The 21,540-nt window shown below is 59.9% G+C and overlaps 2 protein-coding genes and 1 long non-coding RNA gene across 4 annotated transcripts; 1 reads left to right on the forward strand and 2 right to left on the reverse strand.

Annotated features, from left to right (window-relative positions):
- Nucleotides 1-531: 531 nt before the first annotated feature.
- LOC102070213 (NAD(P)(+)--arginine ADP-ribosyltransferase 2-like) lies at nt 532-5,176 on the reverse strand. The gene is made up of 3 exons (XM_074559161.1): nt 4,986-5,176; nt 3,488-4,283; nt 532-2,597 (listed from the first exon to the last, which is right to left on the reverse strand). Exons 2-3 carry the CDS (start codon nt 3,738-3,740, stop codon nt 2,512-2,514), a joined length of 339 nt encoding a protein of 112 aa, XP_074415262.1. The 5' UTR covers nt 3,741-4,283; nt 4,986-5,176; the 3' UTR covers nt 532-2,511.
- Nucleotides 5,177-5,902: 726 nt separating this feature from the next.
- Nucleotides 5,903-8,901, forward strand: LOC141731920 (uncharacterized). Its single transcript, XR_012583819.1, has 3 exons — nt 5,903-6,031; nt 6,568-6,663; nt 7,743-8,901. It is a non-coding gene; the product is annotated as an uncharacterized LOC141731920 (long non-coding RNA).
- A 3,631-nt stretch (nt 8,902-12,532) lies between these two features.
- Nucleotides 12,533-21,525, reverse strand: GRINA (glutamate ionotropic receptor NMDA type subunit associated protein 1). 2 transcript variants are annotated; one of them, XM_074559196.1, is made up of 7 exons: nt 21,401-21,525; nt 17,392-17,731; nt 16,336-16,448; nt 16,061-16,261; nt 14,891-15,019; nt 14,486-14,629; nt 12,533-13,387 (listed from the first exon to the last, which is right to left on the reverse strand). In XM_074559196.1, exons 2-7 carry the CDS (start codon nt 17,699-17,701, stop codon nt 13,238-13,240), a joined length of 1,047 nt encoding a protein of 348 aa, XP_074415297.1. In that variant the 5' UTR covers nt 17,702-17,731; nt 21,401-21,525; the 3' UTR covers nt 12,533-13,237. The 2 variants fall into 2 exon arrangements, with proteins under 2 accessions (XP_074415297.1, XP_074415288.1); XM_074559187.1 differs by lacking the exon at nt 21,401-21,525 and adding an exon at nt 20,516-20,641.
- Between the last annotated feature and the right edge of the window lie 15 nt (nt 21,526-21,540).

The raw sequence follows: 21,540 nt of genomic DNA on the forward strand, positions 1-21,540 counted from the left end.
AACAAACAGAATGAAGAAGGATGAAAAATAAAATAGAGAAATGGGGACATAGGTAACACCATCCATTTATTGATGAAAAAAAACCTTGATGTTTCACTCAGGAAACTCTTTTTTCTTTCAGCGCAGTGATTTTCCTTCTGTACTTGCTCATCTCCTGAAACTCGCCGTGCAGTTGTAGTTTGGAAAATGTCCACCGGATGGCAGCAGCGAGCGCGGGAAATCAGTGACCCTGCGCCACTCCCAGCTGCAGTTCTGGATGCCAACAGCAGGCGGCAGCACGAGCTGCTGGCACTGTCGAGTGCCCCCTGGCCCCGTTGGCTCTGCAATGATTTGGGATGGAGCAACTCTGGGGTATTGACCCCACTCTTGCCAACATCCCCTGGGTCCCTCCTGATCCCAGGCCACATGGCCAGCTCCACTGGTAACCCACCAGCATCCTCAGGTCCTTCTCCACAGGTGCTCTTGCAGGTCAACCCCAGCCTGGACTGGCACTGGGGACTGTCCCTACCCAGGGGCAGGATCTGACCCAATTTCCAGCCTTCAAGGCCCTCTGAACCGGAGGATGTGACAGGATGCTCCACCTGGAATGTGGCCAAGGGACAATGCCTCATTTGTGGCCGTCAGGGCTGCATTGAGAGAGGTCTGGTGCTGATTTTGGTGCTGAATTGGACTAAAACCAGCTCAAATCACCAACCTGGAATTGATAACTAAGGCTGAAGCACCAGAGTTGGGCCTGGCCATCCATCAACTGACTGTGGGAGTGTGCAGTCCCCTCTGAGACAGAGATTCCTCTCCCCTCTTCCTGCTTAAAATGAAATATGTGTGACATTCCTCCCTCGGGAAGGGGATGCTCCCAAAGGATCCTCCTCAAGCAGAGAGAAAGAGACATTCCCATAAGGGCTGATGTGGGGAGTGACATTGTGTCTTGCCTAGGATTTGTCAGATTTTTGCTTGCTTTATCAGAATTCTTTAATGGCATTGTTTTGATTCAATATTTTAATAGAATTTCTTTGCAAAATGATATTGGTAGCCACGGTGGCTGTGGTAGCCTTACGGCTGAGAGATTCCAGGTGATCAAGGTGGCCACAGTGGCCTTGGTGGTTATAGTGACCATAGAGGCCAGAGTGGCAGTGGTGGCCGCAGTGCCACAGTGATAATGACCACAGTGACCTCATGGTGGCAATAGTGACCAAGGTGGCCATAGTGGCAGTGGTGGCCTTGGTAGCCTTGGTGGCGTTGTTTCTCTAAGGGCCCTGGTAGTACTGGTGATCAGGGTGGCCACAGTGACCTTGGTGATCATGGTGGCCACGGTTGCCACAGTGACCACATTGACCTTGGAGCCCGTGGTGGTCTCGTGGCTCAGAGGATCCCAGTGGCTACTGCCAGGGTTGTGGTGGCCAGGAGCAGTCCTCCAAGTTGGAAGGAAGCGCTGGGGATGCTCTCACACATCAAAACTATGATCAATAACTTATCGCCCTCTATCACAAATCCTATTCTGAACCCTAGTTGCTAACATTCTCATCCTAACCTAAGAGGGCAGCCAACCAGTAGAACACCCATTCATCATTATCGGCCAACAGCCTCATTCACTTACTTCACAATCTTTCTAGTTTTATTCCCCCTTGTGGCCGCCCTAGAAAACAAACTACTTACACTCCAATTAACTCCAACAATTTATAAAAACATTGGTCTTGTAAGCCAAAGATGGAAGAATAAACCCCTTCCTAGAGTAACCCTAATGTTACCCCACTACTTCAGGAAGAAAGGACTCAAACCTTCATCTCCAACTCCCAAAGCTGGCATTTTAAGCCAAACTGCATCCTGACCCCTCCGCTAAACAGCCCAATTGCCCCTCGAGATAACCCACACACAAGCTCCAGCACCACAAACAAAGTCAACAACAACCCTCACCCCCCAATTACAAACAACCCCACCCCCTCTAAATAAAGAAGAGCCACCCCACTAAAATCCAACCAAATACACAACGGACCCCCATTATTCACCATCCCTTTGTCCACTAATAGTCCCAACGCATCCCCAATAGCAAGCCCCACCACAACAACCAAACCTATCCAAAAACTGAAACCAACAACCCCACAACCAGCCCAAGCTTCAGGATAACAACACTGAATAAACCAACACGACCAACACCCCCCCTCAATAAACCATAACAAGCACCAAAGAAACCAAAGAAACCCCCAAATTCACTAATTAAACCCAACGTGCAACAGCCGCTACAACCAACCCTAACACCCCATAATAAGGAGATAGATTAGACCCAACTGCCAACCCCCCTAAAACAAAACATGGTGGCCAGAGTGTCTGTGGTGGCCTCAGTGCCACAGTGAAAATGGTGGCCACAGTGACCTCATGGCGGCAAGAGTTGCCAAGGTGGCCAGAGTGGCAGTGGTGGCCTTGGTAGCCTTGGTGGTCTTGTTTCTCTAGGGGTCATGGTGGTCTTGGTGATCAAGGTGGCCACGGTGATGTTGGAGGCCATGGTGGTCTCAAGGCTCAGAGGATCCCAGTGGCCACTGCCAGGGCTGTGGTAGCCAGGATGAGTCCTTCAAAGTGGAAGGGAGGCCTGGGCATGCTGCCACCTGGGGGACAAAGAAAGGGACATCAGGGGGATCATGGGGGAGTGAGGGGGTGGGGGAGGACCATAATGGGGGATTAGGGGTGACAGGAGAGATGGGGGCCATGAGATGACAGGTGACAGGCTACAGGCACCTGGGAGGTCAGGGGAGTCATGGTGGGCTTAGGGATGACAGGGGTCGGGGAAGTCAGGGGATGCTGTGGCTGGTGACAGGGGGTGTCTGGGTGTTGTAGTGTGTTTTCTTTATCTATCATGTTCACTATTTAATTTCTGGTTTTGTAATCTCTCTGTATTTTCCTCCCCCTGTCTTTAGAGTGACATAGACTTGCTTTTTCATCATTATTCAGTTTAGTTAAGTACCTAGCAAAACTAACAGTAAGTTTAGGACTGTCTTTTGTCCTTGGGTGTGCGTGACAGCCATCTCAACATCTTCATCCCCTTTGGTGGGGAGGCACAGGATCAGAATGGGGACATCTCTGTCTCTGTTTCTCTCCCTGTTGTCCCCTGGCTGGGGTTCCCCTCCTACATGTGGGAATCCCCATCCTGGTGCCCTGTCATGGGTGTTCCTGTCCCTGTGTTCACAATGGGTGTCCCCAAACTTGGTGTCCCCAGCATGAGGTGTTCCTGTCCTCAAACTCTCAGTGAGTGTCCGCACCCCCTGTGCCCTGTCATGGGTGTCCCCTGTCCACAGTGGGTGTCCCCAGCACTGGGTGTCACAGTCCCCCCACCCCCTGTGAGTGTCCCCAGCACTGGGTATCCCTGTCCTTGTTCGCAGCAGTGGGTGCTCCTATTCCCACAAACACAGTGTCCCTGTCCCCCATGCCCAGAGATTGTCATTGTCCCTGTGCCTTCTTATGTGCCACAGTGGGTGTCCCCATCGCCCCAGGCTGTCACCTGTGGTGTCGCCGTTCACCCACTCGCAGTTGTATTTGCTGGTGAGATTTTTGGTGCACAGCTGAATCCTCGTCCTGTCTACTTCCTGCCAGACTTCAGTGACCTCGAAGGTCTCAAAGGGTGAGATCAGCACCTTCTTCTCGTCCGGATACTTGGAGAATTTCTTGATTCCCACCCCGTTGCACGTGTGCACCTGGAACACCGTGGCATTCCCAAATATCTTGTCTGTTGTTTCACTCTCTGACGCCGACATGAATTGACCAAAATGGACAATGTCACCAGGCTTTGCCTTGAACTGGTACCTGCTCACCCCCCAGTATATTTCGTGACACTGTGGTCCTCGAATGACCCTCAGTGTCGTCCAGGCCTGGGTCAGCAGGAAATGCAGTGTTTTGAAGTGGAAGTTGTCCCGGTATTCCTGGCGGAATGTCCTGCTCTACGCACGGCTGTGTTGAACTCTCTGTAGAGGTCATCCAATGTGAAGGCCATGATGGTGATGGCCTGGGCTGGAGATGACAGAGGGGACAGGGGGGACCCCCGACCCTGCCACTCGGCTGTGGCCTTAGTCCAGACCTGGGCAAAGAGAGGGTTCTTCTGCAACTCAGAGCTGTTGAGGGCCAGCAACTTTGCATTCATGTCAGGGACACAGTCCTTGTACTGGTCATCGAAGGAGTCCCAGGCCATGTCCAGGGTCACCACCTCAACAGCTGCGGTGGCCATGGCCATTGCCAGCAGTGCCAGGGTCTGAGCCAGGATTGCCATAGAGTGGAGAGGCCACAGGGACCAGGGTGGAACACTGGAGTACACAGAGGGGACACAGAGGAGACAAAGGGAGAGTTCCTCAGTGAGGGACGGGGATGGGGAGTGGGGTCAGCCCCAGGAGAAAGGAGGCACTCCTGGCCAGCAGACCCCTGGGCATGTCTGGGGTCCCTGATCCCCAATCCCGTGGTTACTTATGCCTCCCCAATGTCCCCCAGCCCCAGGGACCCTAATTACAATCCCACAGTACTGTGTCCTCCTGGCCCCCCAGAAGCCCAATCCTACTCCCACGACTACAAGTCCCCTCAGCCCCAGCAGGATCCAGATCCAAATCCTGGGGTCACTCCCTGAGAACCGCAGTGTCCCCCTCGGCTGGTCCCCAGACCCCAATCCCACTCCCATTCCCCAATTTCTTCAGTGTCACCCCAGAACATCAACCCAAATCCAGGCATCACCCTCTGCCCCCACAGTGTCTCCCAGCTCCCCCCATCACCCCAATCCCACTCTCACCATCCCGTGTCCCCCCTCATTTTCCCTCAGAGCCCCCCATTTCCCCAATCCCAGACCTGTGACTCCCTCAGTGTCCCCCCAGCACCACAATCCCAATCCCTCTGTTCCATGTCCCCCCTAAGTGTCCTCAGCTGTCCCCCCAGCCCCGATACCAAAATCAGCCGGAGTGAACTCCCTGATGGAACTGCAGGTATCAAAAAGCTGGAATTCTTTATGAGCTCAGACTCACAGTGGATCTCTCCTGGTCCTGCAGGTCACGGGGGACTTTGCCACAGGGTCTTCACCCACCATAACTGCAAATGTTCGTTATAATGTGTCCCTCACCGAGTACAGAAACAGCAACTTTCCTAGCAATAATTTGCATGGCTCCACCTCTTTCTTGAATTCCTTTTATGATCCTGGAGAGTCCTAAAAATGAGTTTTCTCAGTGTGGTTTTCACTGAGTGCCCTGTGTACACACTTTTACATCCTTTTTTTTTTTTTTGCTACTTCTTCTTTAAGCCCTAGGCAGCACTTTCAGGACAACTGAAACTTTCTTTCCTATTTCTTATTGCTCAGCCTCCACGACCCCAATCCCACAGTCCCATGTTCCCCCAGTTCTTCCCAGTCCCACTCCCCACTGCTCACTGAGTTGCTGTCACACCTCAGACACCAATTGGGGTTCCCTATCAGATGACATCCCTGCAGGCACCTTGAACTTGGGCATGATCTCTTGGGGGAGTGTCTGGGTGACTTTCCTGGCCTCGTTGCTGTGGCAGGAGAAGTTTTGGGCACCAAAAAAGGAAGGCACCAATACCAAGAGATCATCCCGAGGCTCAAGGTGCCTACAGGGATGTCTGTTGAGGGATTGTTGCAGGAAAATGGACACTGTACCCAAGCCAGCCTCTATGGGATCTGAGTAGAATTTCACAGTGTCTCCGATAGCTCAAAAACAGGAAGAGCCTACTCAGGAGAAAAACAAGTCCAGGATGTGGGGCGCGCTAAGAAGACAGAGCAAAAAACCACAGCAGCGTGCCTGAAGGCAAGACAATAAACCACAGTGAGATGCATGAAGAAAGAAGACTAACCAATCAGCTGAAGGCTTGAGACACGTGCGCAGATAGGCTGAACCAATCACGTATTAGCTTGAGGAGCGTGAACAGTAGAACAGAGCATAAATACAGCATGTTCTTGTAATAAACTTGACTTCACTTGATCATATTGATCATGGCGTGATGTCCCATTGCTGATCCTCTGCTGATGTCATCTAATAGAGGACCCTAACTGGTATCTGAGGTGTGACTGCAACTCAGTGAGCAGTGCGGAGTGGGACTGGGGGCAACTGGGGGGACATGGGACTGTGGGATTGGGGTCCTGGGAGGTGAGCAATAAGAGAGAGAATAGAAAGTTTGAGATCCCTTCATGGTGCTGGATAGAGCACAAAGATGAACGGGCAAAAAGCAAAAAAGGATGTAGAAGTGTGGACATAGAAGGGCAAAGGTTGCTGGAACCTGTGGAGAAACAAATAAAGGGAACTCCACTGAGGGGTTTTTGACAAGTTCTGTAACACAGAACGAGCAGCGCCTGCCCAAAGCGAAATTTTGAGGCAAGCTGATCTGGGATATTGGGGCACTTAGTGAAAACCACACTGAGAAAACCCCATTTTTATGATTCTCCAGCACAATAAAAATTATTTCCTAAAAGAGGCAGAGCCATGCAGATTATTTACGGGAAAAATGCTGGTTTCTATATTAGATAAAGGACACAATTTCATGCATATGTGTGATTATGATGGATACATACTCCATGGTAAGTTCCTCCCTGACCTCCAGGACCAGGAGAGCTCCCCTGTGAGTCCAAGCTAGGAAAGAATTCCAGTTTTCTGATACCTCCGGTTCCATCAGGGAGCTTCATTCCGGCTGGATTTGGTATCAAGGACTGGGGACCCTTGGGGGGGAACATGAGACTGAGGGATTGTGGTCTGGGGGGGCACTGGGGGTGTCACAGGACAGAGACTGGGGTCCTGGGGCTGTCCATGGGCCAGCGATGGCAGACACAGGACCATGGGAGTGGCAGTGGGGTACTGGGGGACACTTAGGGAGCACACAGGACTGGATCAGGGTCCAGGGGTCACCAGGGTGGTCAAGGGACTGAGAGTGGGTTTTAGGTAAGGGGAGGAGGGGACAGGGATAAGTGTGACCCATTGGGGACCCCAAACCTTGGATTGGGGTCCTGGGGCACATGGGGTCACTGGGAGGGGTACAAAGGATTGGGAGAGGGATTGGGGTAATGGAGGCACTGGGAAACACCAGGGAGGGGGGCCTCACAGAGCTATAGGAGTGGAACTGGGAGTCTGTGGGGTCACTGGGGTTACTGGGGAGAGTGTCAGGAAGTGATCCCAGGATTTGAGTCAGGGTCCTGCAGGGAGGCTGACAAGACACCTTGAGGAGGGATATAGGACTGTGGGAGTGGGATTGGGAGCTGGGGTTTTGGGGGGCACTGGGCCATCCAGGAGTGACCCCAGGATTTGGGATCAGGTTTCAAAAAATGTGCAGAGGTCTCCTGGCCAGGGCTGCCCCCCACTCTCCCTGGACTGATCCCACCGTCACTCCCCAGCCGCTCACCAAGGAAGCCACCCCATGTCCCTCAGAGTCCCCTCTCTCTGTCCCATTAGTGTTCCCTCAGCACCCCCTGGTGTCTCCCAGTGTCCTCCTTCTGTCATACACTCTGTATTTTGTGTCCCCTCAATTTCCCGCAGTGTCCCACACTGGTCCCTGTGGCCTCTCTTCTCCATGGCACCCCTGGCTCACACCCTGGCACTGCTGGCAATGGCCGTGGCCACTGTGGACATGGCTGAGTACAGGGGAAAGGGGCCTTGTTTTGGCCCCCTCTGACACTACACCCTCAGAGCCCCCCACTATCTCTGTCCCTCCCGCCATGGCCCTCCTGATGTCCCCCTGACCCTCTCATCCCATGATACCTCTGACCCCTCTCTTTGTCCCAACAGGTGGGAGCCTTCCTAGGAACTCCCCCACCTTGGGGGGCTTCTCCTGTCTACCGTGGCCATGGCAGCTGCCATTGGAACCCTCTAAGCCACAAGGCCAGCAAGGTCACTGTGTTCTTGGAAATCACTGTGGAAAGCCACCAGGACGAAGGCCACCAGGACCCCCAGAGAAACAGAGGTCACCAAGACTACCGAGTACATTACAGCCATTATGATCTCTTTCTTCATTGAGATTACTGTGACTGATAATGTTACTAGGGTCATTTTGGCAGCTTTGGTCATTATTGTCATTGTGGCCTCCATTATCAATGTAACAAGGAGTCGATCCAGGAAATGCCCCATCAAGAGGGAGTGATGACAGGGCAGCAGGACCAGCATGAGGGGGCTGGAATATCCAGGACAGTGCAGGACAGCACAGACAGCAGAGATTGGGCAGTGCCTGGGGCCATTTGGGCACTTCCCGATAGAGGGGTTTGGGAGTAGCAATGCCACGGCCACCTCCTAGTGCACCTTGGCTGCCTTGCCTGACCTAACATCAAATTGCTGCTTATTCACCTGGTGTATCAAAATGTATCAAAACCTTAATCCTTGCTCGCCTGGTGCATCAAATGTTTATGATAAATTTGATCCTTGCTTGCCTGGTGAATCAAAAGTTAACCAAAATTTGCTGCTGACTCACCTGATCTATCTGCTACCAGCTCTTTAAACGCCTCTTCTGCATGGTGCCTCATTTCCTAAAATAAAGCAGTTCCTGGAATTTTCATTGCAGCTTTATTTTTCAAAGCTTGATCTACAAAGAGGTGCTGGAGAAATGTTCCTCCCTTTTTCCTTGTTCACTGTAGTCTCTCAGAAAGAACCTGGAGGGGCCGGAGCATGTCCAGGGAAGGGATGGAGCTGCGGAAATGTGTGGAGCACCAGGAAGGGCTGAGGTAGCTGGTGGGGGCTGCTCAGTGCAATTAAAAAAGGATGAACGATCAGTTTGGGGTCAGTTCCAAAGTTCCTGATTTGTGGTAACACTTCAGAGGAAGCATTGGGAGAAAAAAAAAAGAAAACAGAATAAAGAAAGATGAAAAATAAAATGGAGAAATGGGGACAGAGGCAGCACCACCCATTTATTGATGGAAAAAACCCTGATGTTTCGCTCAGGAAACTATTTTTCCTTCAAATCAGGATTTTCCCTCTTTACCCGCTCATCTCCTGGAGTTGTAGTTCAGTAATTTTCCACAGGAAGGCAGCAGCGAGTGCCGGGAAATCAGTGGCACTGCGCATGCGCTGCCACCAGCTGCAGTTCCGGGTGCCAACAGCAGGCGGCAGCACGAGCTGCTGGCGCTGCCGAGCGCCCGCCCCGCCCCATCCCGGCCCCGGGGGCTCTGCAATGGTTTGGGATGGAGAGACCTTAAAGCCCGTCTGGTGCCAGCCCTGCCATGGGCGGGGAAATCTTCCCCTGGGCCGGGCTGCTCCAGGCAGTGCCCAGCCTGGCCTTGGACATGGCCAGGGATGGGGCAGCCACAACTTCTCTGGGCAGCCTTTGCCAGGGCATCACCACCGCCACAGGGATGGATTCCTTCCCAGTATCCCATCTTACTCTGCCCTGTGGCACTGGGGAGCCATTCTCCCTTGCCCTGTCCCTCCATGCCCTTGTTCAAAGTCTGTCCCCAGCTCTCCTGGAGCTCCTTTAGCCAGTGGAGGGGCTTTGGTGTTTTCATGGGTCCTTCTCCAGGCTGAACATCCCCAGCTGTCTCCACTGCAGAAGGGCTTCACCACTCTAAGCACCTCCGTGGCCTCCTCTGAGCTCATTTCAGCAGCTCCACATCTCCTCTGTGCTGCTGCCCAGAGGTGGCAGAGTGATCCGAGTGGGAATCTCTCAAGGGCTCAATGCCTGCCCCACTCCCACCTCAGAACAAACACCCCGCAGGGAGCACCCGAAGGGCTCTTGGACTCTGGACTTGGCCTCTGGCAGCGTCACTGGCCCAGCAGCTGCTCCTGGCTGCAGCCCCAGTTCCTCCCCTGGCACTGTGGGCATGGGGCCAGCCAGGACAGGAGGCAGCCCTGGGGCCAGTGGGACACAGGGCCAGCCAGGGCAGCCCTGGGGCCAGTGGGACATGGGGACAGCCAGGGCAGCCCTGGGGCCAGTGGGACATGGGGACAACCAGGACAGCCCCGGGGACAGCAGGACACGGGGACAGCCAGAACAGGAGGCAGCCCTGGGGCCTGCGGGATATGGGGACACGGGGACAGCCAGAGCAGCCCCGGGGCTGTGGGACATGGGGACAACCAGGACAGCCCCGGGGACAGCAGGACACGGGGACAGCCAGAACAGGAGGCAGCCCTGGGGCCTGTGGGACATGGGGTCAACCAGGGCAGCCCCAGGAACAGCAGGACACGGGGACAGCAGGACATGGGGACAGCCAGGGCAGGAGGCACACCCAGGGTTGTGGGACACGGGAACAGCCAGGGCAGCCCCGGGGCTGTGGGACATGGGGACACGGGGACAGCCAGAGCAGCCCCAGGGACAGCAGGACATGGGGACAGCCAGGGCAGCCCCGAGGCTGTGGGACATGGGGACAACCAGGACAGGAGGCACACCCAGGGTTATGGGACACGGGGACAGCCAGGACAGCCCCAGGGCCATGGGACACTGGGCCAGCCCCGGGGATCCTGTGTGTGACACTCACATGGCCTCGGGGGTGGGACAGGGACAGCAGCAGCACGACAGGTGCTGGGGAGGGGCTTCCAGAAATAAACAAACCGCAGGGTGGATCCGGAGGGCAGCAGAGAGGAGAAGCTGCCAGGGGAGCTCTGCTCCATCAGGGGCGGCCCAGAGCCAGCAAATCAGGCAGGCTTTGCTCTGGAATTGGGGACAAGGGACAGAAAGGGACAGGGGACAGAGAGGGACAGGGAATGGAGAGGGAGCCCTGGGACAGGGGACAGAGAGGGAGCCCTAGGACAGGGACAGGGGACAGAGAGGGACAGGGGAAAGAAAGGGACAGGGAATGGAGAGGGAGCCCTGGGACAGGGGACAGAGAGGGAGCCCTAGGACAGGGACAGGGGACAGAGAGGGACAGGGGAAAGAAAGGGACAGGGAATGGAGAGGGAGCCCTGGGACAGGGGACAGAGAGAGAGCCCTGGGACTGAGACAGGGGACAGAGAGGGAGCCCCCAGAAAGGGACAGGGGACAGAGAGGGACAGGGGACAGAGAGGGACCTGGGGACAGAGAGGGAGCTGGGCAGTCCTGGGAGAGGAACAGGGGACAGACAGGCAGCCCTGGGACAGGAAAGGCTTGATCTGGACCCCTAGGAACAGAGCAGTGGGATGTGGAGCCCCAGCAACAGACAGGAAGGAGCTGGACCTGGGGTGCTGCACCCCACACACTGCTCTGTGAGCTCAGAAATGCCATCAATCCCCAACGAGCAGCACCTGCTTGCCAAGCTCCTCCCGAGCTTATCAGGAGCACAGTCTGCTCCCAGGAATTCTGGCTGCATGGATAACAAGCTCCTCCTTTAACAAACGGCCTTGGGAACTTATTTTTCTTGCCTGAACAACAACACAAGTGGAACATTTTCTGTGTAGAACTTTCAGAGATCTCCCAGCCTGAATCGCAGCCAAGATGGAAAACAGCCATGGCCAAAGTCCACCCTCTCTCCTGTGACCTCCAAACGCTTCCTGGGAGCCTTGGAGCTCTTCTGCCCCTGGGCTGTGCCTGGCATTCCCTGGGAGAGGCCTCACCTTGGCTGTGCTTGGATCCTGAGCTGCTCCCCCGGCCCTTGGGGCTCAGCCCTGCAGAGGAGCAGAGGCACCGACCCTTCCCTGAGCCCTTCCCCGTGCCCTTCCCAAGCTCCCGGGGTGTTTCTCACAGGTGTAACCCTGTCCCTGTGCATCCCTTGAGCCCTTCCCGAGCTTCTGGAACATTTCCCACAGTGTAACCCTGTCCCTGTGCCCTTCCCTGAGCTCCCAGGGCGTTTCTCACAGTGTAACCCTGTCCCTGTGCATGCCCCGTGCCCTCCTGTGCACGCAGCACTTGCCCCTGGCCTGCTCCTCAGCTCTCTGTTTGGGCTGTGACTTCTGGGATTTTCCCCCGGGATCCTTCACCCTTTAGATCTGGGTGAGTCAGACCAGGGTGATTTTAGCTTTAGATTTTTGTCTCTGTGTGCTTTAACCACTGAGTGAGCTTTGCCCACAAACCTTGTCATGCTTTTGCTTTTATTTCAAACCTCCTTTTGCTGGTGCCACCTTAAAACCCTTAAAAGCTGCTCTTAAGACTCTCAAACAGGAGAGGCCTGGGAGAAGCAAAAGAAGAGCAGGGAATGTTTCCCGAGGGAGAATGTGCAGACAGAAATATTGGCCAGGGCTGGAGCTGCCAAGGAGAGTGCCAGCAGCTGCCAAGATGCGACTGGACATCAAGGAACCATGGAATGGTTGGGTTGGATGGAAAAGCCTCTGAGCCCAGTGACTCTAGCACTGCTCATGGCACTGCCCAGGCCACCCCAGACCATGTGCCCAAATGCCACACACACACATCTGTTAATCCCCCCAGGGATGGGGACTCCAGCCCTGCCTGGGGCAGCAGTGCCAGGGCTGCACAGCCCCCTCCAGGAAGGAATTTCCCCAGTATCCACCCTAAACCTCCCCTCAGCCTCAGGAAACAGGACCCAACCTCACCTGGCTGCCTCCTGTGGTCCTGCTGGGGTTCACCCTGAGCCTTCTTGTCCCCAGGCTGTCCTCAGCCCTGGTGGCACCCGACCCCAGCTGGAACGTGGTGGGGACAGCAGGACACCCTGGGATGGAGCCAGAGCCATGGGAGATGAACAAGACATTTTATTAACAGCAGGACCAGGATGGGGCCTCGGCCACGCAGGGAGGGCAAGGGGGTCTGGGGGTGCCACAGGAGGGGCTGTGGCACGGGGGTGGGGACAGGCAGGTGGCAATGGGCAGAGCTGGTGGCTTGGGGGTCTCAGAGTGTCTCCACATGAGGACAGTGGCTCAGGAGGGTGGCTCAGAGCAGGAGGGTGCCACAGGCTCAGGGGTCTGGGGACAGACAGGGACAGTGGCTCGAGGGGTTCTGGTGGTACACCCACGTGGGAACGGTGCCTCAGGGATGGCTGGAGGTGCCACAGGAATGTGGCATGGGGGCCTGGGGTGGGGACAGGCAGGGACAGTGGCCCGGGGGGTCTGCAGTGCTGCTGGCACTGCCCCTGCCTGTGCAGCTGGAGTGGTGACAGGGAGAGGACAGTGTGGTGGGGACAGGACAGGACAGAGGGGGTTCCAAAGTGCTTCCAGTCCGCGTTCAACGCAACGAGGTGGGGTAGGGGAGGAAAACCTTATTCACAGCAGGGAGGAGCGGGGGGCCGGGGGGGCCGTGGCAGCCCCGCACCAGCGAGCCCCCGCGGGGCAGGAACCGCCGGGGAACGCGATGAGAACGGCGACAAAACCGGCTACGGGGAGGGGATCCCGACCGGGGCGGGGCCGCGGCGAGCGGCGGGGCTGGGCAGGGGCGGCGGCTACTCCTTGGCCCGGCCGATGATGGCGAGGATGTAGAGGAAGATGTTGATGATGTCGGTGTAGAGGTTGAGCGCGGCGAAGATGTATTCCTCGGGACTCAGCGCCAGCTGCTTGTTGCCCAGGATCAGCTGCGTGTCCACCGCCAGGAACTGCGGGATGGGGCACAAGAGGTCCCATAAATCTCCCGGTCCCAAACCAGCCAAGCACACCCTGCACCCTCCACCCTGCGTCTCCACCATCAGGAACTGTGGGACGGAGCAGTGTCAGGGGAGGGAGGAACCAGCAGGTCCCATAAATCCCCCAATCCCAAACCAGCCAGACACCCCGAGCACACCCTGCATGTCCACCACAAGGAACTGCAGGACAGGGCAGTGTCAGGGGAGGGAGGAACCAGCAGGTCCCATAAATCCCTCCCACCCCAAACCAGCCAGGCACACCCTGCACCATCCACCCCAAGGACACCCTGTGTGTCCACCACCAGGAACTGCGGGATGGGGTAGTGTGAGGGGCAGGAGAAACCAATGGGTCCCATAAATACCCCAACCCTAAACCAGCCAAGCACACCCTGCACGCTTCACCCTGAGCACACCCTGTGTGTCCACCACCAGGAACTGTGGAACAGAGCACTGTGGGGAGCAAGAGGAATCACCAGGTCCTATAAATCCCTCTCACCACAAACCAGCCAAGCACACCCTGCTTGTCCACCTCCAGGAACTGCGGAATGGGGCAGTGTCAGGGGCAGGAGGAACCAACAGGTCCCATAAATCCCCCAATCCCAAACCAGCCAGACACCCCGAGCACACCCTCCGCGTCCACCACCAGGAACTGCAGGACGGGGCAGTGTCAGGGGAGAGAGGAACCAGCAGGTCCCATAAATCCCCTCCACCCCAAACCAGCCAGGCACACCCTGCACCATCCACCCCAAGCACACCCTGCTTGTCCACCTCCAGGAACAGCAGGATGGGGCAGTGTGGGGGCAGGAGGAACCAGCAGGTCTCACAAATTCCCCAATCCCAAACCAGCCAGACACCCCGAGCACACCCTCTGTGTCCACCACCACGAACTGCAGGACGGGGCAGTGTCAGGGGTGGGAGGAACCAGCGGGTCCTATAAATCTCCCAATCCCATCCAGCCGGGCACCCTGAGCACACCCTGCACACCCTGTGTGTCCCCACAGAGTCAGAGCACCCAGGGGTGCTGGTGGCACTGCCCCCCCAGCATCTGGGGGTCCCAGCCCCCCGACTCACGCAGGTGAAGAGCAGGGCCCCCAGCGAGGCGTAGACGATGTCCACGATGCGGTTCCGGATGAAGATGCAGAGGATGGAGAAGAGCACGAGCACCACCAGGCAGATGATGAGCACGCCCCGGCACGAGGTGAAGTCGTACTTGGTCTGTGGGGAGGGGGATTGGGGGGGTCAGAGCCCGGGTGGAGCTCCCAGAGCCTGCAGGGAGCTCAGAGAGAGGGGTCAGCACCCCGCTCAGATCCCACAGACCCAGCAGGGAGCTGGGGAGGGCTGTACACCCCATCTGGGGTCCAAAGGCACATGAGAGGAGATCCCACAGCCCCCCAGGAGCCCAGAGAGAGTCACTGGGGTGTTGTACCCCCAGTCTGGAGCCCCCCAGGCAGGAGCAGGGGCAGCCCTGGCGCTGACCTGCAGGGAGAAGATGACCACGGTGAAGCAGACGACGACGGTGATGCCGACAGCCATGATGACAGCCTCGGTGTCATAGAAGCTGGCGATCATCCCCACCATGTAGGACAGGCTGACAGTCAGGATGGACTGGCAAGGCAAAGGGGGAACCCATCAGGCCTGTGTGCCCAGCCTGGCACCCACAAACATGCCATGTGCCCCCTGGCTCAGTATCCCCCAACCCTCTGTGTGCCCCTGGCTTGGAATCCCCAAATCTGCCTCAACACCTCCATGGAGCAGCACCCCAAATCTGCCCCCTCAGCCTGGCATCTCTAAACCCTCTGTGTGCTCCTGGCTCAGCTCCCCTAAACCCACTCCACTGTGGCACCCCCAAACCCTTCATGTACCCCCAGCCCAGCACCCTTAAACCCTCTGTGTACTCCTGGCTCAGAAACCCCAATGCCCCACCATGGCACCCCCAAACCTTCCAAGTGCCCCCAACCCAGCACCCTTAAACCCTCTGTGTGCTCCTGGCTCGGCACCCCCAAACCTGCCCTGTCACCCAACCCAGCTCCAAACCTGCCCCAAAACCTCTGTGGTGCAGCATCCCAGATCTGCCCCCTCAGCCTAGCACTTCCAAACCTGCTGTGTGCTCCCTGGCCTAGCACTCCCAAACCCACCCCACCAAGTGCCCCCACCATGGCACCCCCAAACCTTCCATGTGCCCCCTGACTCAGCGTCTCCCAACCCTTTGCGTGCCCCTGGCTCAGCACCCCTATACCCATCCCCACCATAGCACCCCAAACCTTCCATGTGCCCCTAACCCAACACCCTTAAACCCTCGGTGTGTTCCTAGCTCAGCACCCCCAAACCTGCCCCACCAAGTGCCCCAACTGTGGCACCCCTAAACCTTCCATGGACCCCCAATCCCAGCATCCCTAAACCCTCTGTATGGTCCTGGCTCAGAAACCCCAATGCCCCACCATGGCACCCCCAAACCTTCCCTGTGCCCCAATCCCAGCACCCTTAAACCTTCTGTGTGCTCCTGGCTCAGGAACCCCAATGCCCCACCATGGCACCCCCAAACCCTCCACATGCCCCCAGCCCAGCACCCTTAACCCCTGCCATGCCGTGCCCCTGGCCCAGGATGCCCCCACTCCCCACACCCATCCAGCCGTGCCCCCAGCCCACCAGGGACACGAGGTTCCAGGGGTGCTTGCGGCGGAAGTCGCCGCAGCAGCTGAGGACGATGAGGGAGATGAAGAACACGGCGTAGGACACGTAGTACGTCCACACATTGCGCTGCACGAAGCCCCGCACGCCTTTGACGAAGGTGAAGACGGTCACGAAGGCGAAGGTGACGGTCAGCTGCAGCGTGAGCACCAGGAACACCTGGGGACAGGGGGCAGGGTCACAGGGGGGTCGCCCAATGCCCCGCACCCCACCCCGAGCCCCCCGTATCCCACCTTGCGGATGAAGGCCTGCCGGATGCTCTTGTCGTCCCAGTGCGCCGACGGGAAGTCCTGGTTGTCATAGTAGGAGGGGGGCCCGTCCTCGTGGTACGTGCTGTGGAGGGGGGCTGTGGGGAGGGGGCACACTGCTTGGGAGGGTCCCAGGAGCCATGGGGAGTGTCCCCCAAAACCAGGTATCACAGCTGGCACGGCTTGGGGCAGTGTCACCCCTCCCGGGGTCACAGCCAGTGCCATTCCCAGTGGGCATGGTCCCACAGGATGTGTGGGACAGCAGCCAGGAGCCATGGGGAGTGTCCCACAAAGCCAGGTGTCACAGCTGGCACGGCTTGGGGCAGTGTCCCCCCTCCCAGGGTCACAGCCAGTGCCATCCCCACGGTGGGCATGGTCCCCAGGATCTGTGGGGCAAGAGCCAGGAGGAGGGGAGCTCTGTGTCACCCAAAGCCAGGTGTCACAGCTGGCACGGCTCTGGGCAGTGTCCCCCCTCCCAGGGTCACAGCCAGTGCCATTCCCGGTGGGCATGGTCCCACAGGATGTGTGGGGCAGGAGCCATGGGGAGTGGAGCTCTGTGTCACCCAAAGCCAGGTGTCACAGCTGGCACGGCTCTGGGCAGTGTCCACTCTCCCAGAGTCACTGTCCCTGGTGGGTACAGACCCCCAGCTGCCCCCCAGGACATGTGGGACAGCAGCCAGGAGCCACAGAGGGGTCCCTGCTGCCCCACTTGAGCCCCCTGAGCTGCCAACCCCCTCCCCCCCCAGTCTGTACTGCTCCCCCTTCAAGAGAGCCCCCCAGGGATTCCATCAGTGCCCAAACCCAGGGGCTGCCCTGCACATCTGAACCCCCAGCCTCAGGCAGGAGCCCAGGTGTGTCACACACCCCCGTGTGACACCCAGGTGTGCCACACACCCCCATGTAACAACCCAGGGGCTGCGCTGCCCCTCTGAAGCCCCCAGCCTCAGACAGGAGCCCAGGTGTGTCACACACCCCCGTGTGACAGCCAGGAGGGTCCCCCAGCCCATTTGCAGCCCCCCACCCCCCTTTCCCGGTACTTACAGTCCTGGTCTCCAGGGACCATGGGCTGGGGCTGGGCATAGGGCGGCTGCCCATAGGGGCCCTGGGGGTAGGGCCCAGGCGGGGGGTACGGCCCGGGGGGGTACGGCCCGGCAGGGGGGTACGGCCCCGGCGGCGGGTACGGCCCCGGCCCCGGCGTGAAGCCCGGCTGAGGGTAGGGCGTGGGGCCAAACTGGGGCTGGGGGTACGGGGCCACGGGGTACGGGGGCTGCGGGTACGCTGGGGGAACCGCAGGCGGCTGCTGGCCCCCGAAACCGTCGTTCGTCACCAGGAAACTCTTCTCGTGGGACATGGTGGCGCGCAGGCTGCGGCCGCCTTGGTGCTGTGGGGGGAGACAGGGGGTTAGAGATGGTGGCGTTGTCCCCCACGGCTGTCACCCACCTCCTCATCACCCCTCACAGCCTTCGTCCCCCTCATCTTCATCCCCCCCAGTACAGCCATCAGCCCTCATGGCTGTCCCCCCACAGCCATCACCCCGTCCTGAGCAGCCACACATGGCCATCACCCTGCCACTGCTGTCACCCCCTTCCTCATCACCCCCAAGGCCATCATCCCCCCATCGCTATCACCTTCCCACAACTGTCACCCCCATCCTCATCACCCCCCACAGCCATCAGCCCCTCATGGCCATCATCAGCTCTCCATGGCCATCACAGCCACGCTGGGGGTCCTGACTGGGAGATACCCCACGATGGGGGTCCCTCACTCAGGGATGCCCCAGAGTGGGGGTCCCTCACTCGGTAATGCCCTGGGATGGGGGTCCCTCGCTCAGGAGATGCTCTGGGATGGGGGTCCCACACTCGGGGACACCCAGGATGGGGGTCCCTCACTCGGGGGATGCCCGGGATGGGGGTCCATCCCTTGGGGGTTGTTCAGAATGGGGGTCCCTCACTCAGGGATGCCCCAAGATGGGGGTCCCTCACTCAGAGGATGCCTGGGGATAGGGTTTCCTCACTCGGGGGATGCCCCAGATGGGGGTCCCTCACTTGGGAATGCCCCAGGATGGGGGTCCATCACTCGGGGGACACCCAGGATGGGGGTCCCACAATCGGGGATGTCCTGGGATGGGGGTCCTTCACTCAGGGATGCCCCAAGATGGGGTCCCTCACTTGGGAATGCCCCAGGATGGGGGTCCATCACTAGGGGGACACCCAGGATGGGGGTCCCACAATCGGGGATGTCCTGGGATGGGGGTCCCTCACTCAGGGATGCCCCAGGGTGGGGGTCCCTCACTCGGTAATGCCCTGAGATGGGGGTCCCTCGCTCAGATGCTCTGGCATGGGGGTCCTTCTGGGGCACTCCGGCATGCCCCAGGATGGGGGTCCCTCACTCGGGGATGCCCGGGATGAGGGTCCCACACTCGGAGGTTGCCTGGGAATAGGGCTCCCACACTCAGGTGATGCCCCGCGAGGGGTCTCTCACTCGGGAAATGCCCGGGATGGGGGTCCCTCACTCGGAGACACCCAGGATGGGGGTCTCTCACTCGTGGGCACCCAGGATGAGGGTCCCACAGACGGGGATGTTCTGGGATGGGGGTCCCTCACTCAGGGATGCCCCGGGATGGGGGTCCCTCACTCGAGAGATGCCCCAGGATGGAGGTCCCCCACTCAGGGAATGCTCCGGTATGGGGGTCTCCACTCGAGGGATGCCCGGGATGGGGGTCCCTCACTCGGGAATGCCTAGGATGGGGGTCAGTCCTTCGGGGACACCCGGGATGGGGGTCCTCGCCATGGGGGGGTCCCATCCCGCTCCCTCCGCCCCCGTGCCCGCACAAGATGGCGGCGGTGAGGCCGTTGCCATGGCAACAGCCCCGGGGCTGGGATCGCTGTGCGGGACCGGGTGCGGGTCGGGGGCCGCGGGGCGGAGAGCGGGGCTGGGATCGCTGTGCGGGACCGGTTCCGGCCTCGATTACCGGCAGCGGTGCGGGGGAGCCCCGGCGCTGCTTCACTGCCCCCTTGGGCCGTCACCGGGAGCGGCGGCGTCCTGCCAGGCCCGTGCCCAGGCCCCGGCCCCACCGCATCGAGCCGGGCGGGCTCCACCGCAGCCCCGGGGCCGCCCCCGCTCCCGGAGCCCGGTTACAAAACCGGGCGGTGCGGGAGGGGCGGCTGCGCCCTAGGCGGGGATCGCGCACTCGGCGGTGCGGTACCGGGACCGGTACCCGTGCGGGCTCGCTGCCGGTGCCGCAGCCTGGCAGGCGGCGGTGCCCAAGCGGTTCCGCCGCTGTTCCGGTGCCGCAGCGGCCCCGGCCCGGCCAACGGGCAGCGCCGGCCGGTGGCGCAACCACGGCGGCCGCGTGACGGCCCCGCGCCCCGGGCGGGCGGGCGGACGGCGGGACGGGGGGGCCCCGGTTCTGCGGCGCCGCGGGGGCGGCACCGACACCGGGCGGGGGGCGCATTTCGGGCCCGGGCAGCTTCACGGGGTGTGTGGGGCACGGGAGCCACCCTGAACGGGGTCAGGGGCCGCGGCGTGCACCCCGCATGGAGGCACGGGGGCACCCCGAGCGGGGCCATGGGGTGCGGGCGCTGTGGGCTCGCAGGGTGCGGGGGGTGAACGCACCCCGGATTGCGGGGATGCGGGGGGGCCGCATCACGGGGTGCGGGGGAGCCGGCAGCACGGCGTGCGGGGGGCGCGGGGGAGCCGGCAGCGCGGCGTGCGGGGGGCGCAGGGATGCCCACAGCCCGGCGGGCGGGGTTGCGGGGGTGCAGGTGCTCCCGCATCACGGGTTGCGGGGGTGCCGCCGCCCCCCCGGTTCTCTCCGAGTCCCGTAAGCCGCTTTGCCCTGACGCTCGGTAAAGCCCCGGCGCGGCCTATTTACGGCAGCAGCGAGCCTAATCCCCGAGCGCTGCCGCGGGGGGGTCGGCCCGGAGACCCCCGCCGTTCCCGCGGCCGCGGGGTCCCGCTCGGACCCGCTACCCCCGCCCCGCTACCCCCGCCCCGCTACCCCCCCCGCCTCGCACCGAACCCGTGCGCTGCGGACTGCGGCAGCGGGAAGCGGCGGAGGCAACTGCGCTCGGGGGCTCCTCCGGAGCCTTCGAACCCCTCGCTCGCCGCCGGTACCCCTCACCCGAGCCCCGGACCCCTCGATCCCCCCGCGCCCCCCGCTCACCGGCCGGGCCGAGCTGCGCGGGGTCCGCTCGCTGCGCGCCGGGCGGGGCGGGGCCTGCAGGGGGCGGGGCTCTGTAGGGGGCGTGCCTTTGTAGGGGGCGGGGCTTGGCCCGCTAATGCTGCGTAGGCCACAGAAGCTGATGAGGGGCGGGGCCTATTTGGGGGCGGGGCCACGCGGTCGTGCAGCAGAGCGCCCCCTGGTGGCGGCAGCGCGCACTTGGCGCTGGCGGCCCCGGCCCCGCCGCGTCACGCGTGGGGACGGTCACGCGCCCGCGGTGACGCGCAGGGGACGGCCACGTGTCACCCTGTCACCCCTGGGGATGGCCCGTGCGCCTATATCATTCTTGTGTACCTCTTGGGGCTTATTCCGTGTCCCCTTATCGCTTCTGGGATCAGTCCAGTGTCCCCTGGTCATGCATGGGGACGGTCACAAGTCCCCCGGTAACGCGCAAGGGACAGCCACGTGTCCTCCTGTCACCCCTGTGGATGGCCCGTGTGACTACGTCATTCATGTGCAACTCTGTGGGGCTTTTTTGGTGTCCCCTTGTCCCCTCTGGGGTCAGTTCTGTGTCCCCTGGTCACTCGTGGGGACGGTCACGCGCACGCGGTGACACGCGAGGGACAGCCACATGTCCCCCTGTCAACCCTGGTCACTCAGGATGGCCAGTCACTTGTCCTCCTGTCACCCCTGGGGATGGCCCATGCGCCTATGTAATTCTAGTGTAACTCTGTGGGGGCTTATTCCGTGTCCCTTTGTTGCATCTGGGGTCAGTTCCGTGTCCCCTGGTCACTCGTGGGGACGGTCACGGATCCCTCTGTCACCCTGGGGAAGGCCCATGCGCCTACGTCATTCTCGTGTACCTCTGTGGGGCTTTTGCCGTGTTACCTTGTCACCTCTGGGGTCAGTTCCGTGTCCTCTGGTCACTCGTGGGGCCGGTCACGCACAAGGGACAGTCACTTGTCCCTCTGTCACCCGTGGTGCTGCTCCGGTGTCCCGCGTGTGGCCGGTCCCGCAGTCCCCAGTGC

Source organism: Zonotrichia albicollis, chromosome 1 (genome assembly GCF_047830755.1).
Source record: "Zonotrichia albicollis isolate bZonAlb1 chromosome 1, bZonAlb1.hap1, whole genome shotgun sequence".
Classification (NCBI taxonomy): domain Eukaryota; kingdom Metazoa; phylum Chordata; class Aves; order Passeriformes; family Passerellidae; genus Zonotrichia; species Zonotrichia albicollis.

Coding starts and splice junctions, on each gene's coding strand:
- LOC102070213 (XM_074559161.1), bottom strand. CDS start 3,740: ATGTCGGCGTCAGAGAGTGAAACAACAGACAAGATATTTGGGAATGCC. Junction 2,598..3,487: donor GGTGAACGGCGACACCACAG/GTGACAGCCTGG, acceptor TTTGTCCCCCAG/GTGGCAGCATGCCCAGGCCT.
- GRINA (XM_074559196.1), bottom strand. CDS start 17,701: ATGTCCCACGAGAAGAGTTTCCTGGTGACGAACGACGGTTTCGGGGGC. Junction 16,449..17,391: donor GGTCCCTGGAGACCAGGACT/GTAAGTACCGGG, acceptor CCCTCCCCACAG/CCCCCCTCCACAGCACGTAC. Junction 15,020..16,060: donor CCTGGAACCTCGTGTCCCTG/GTGGGCTGGGGG, acceptor TTGCCTTGCCAG/TCCATCCTGACTGTCAGCCT.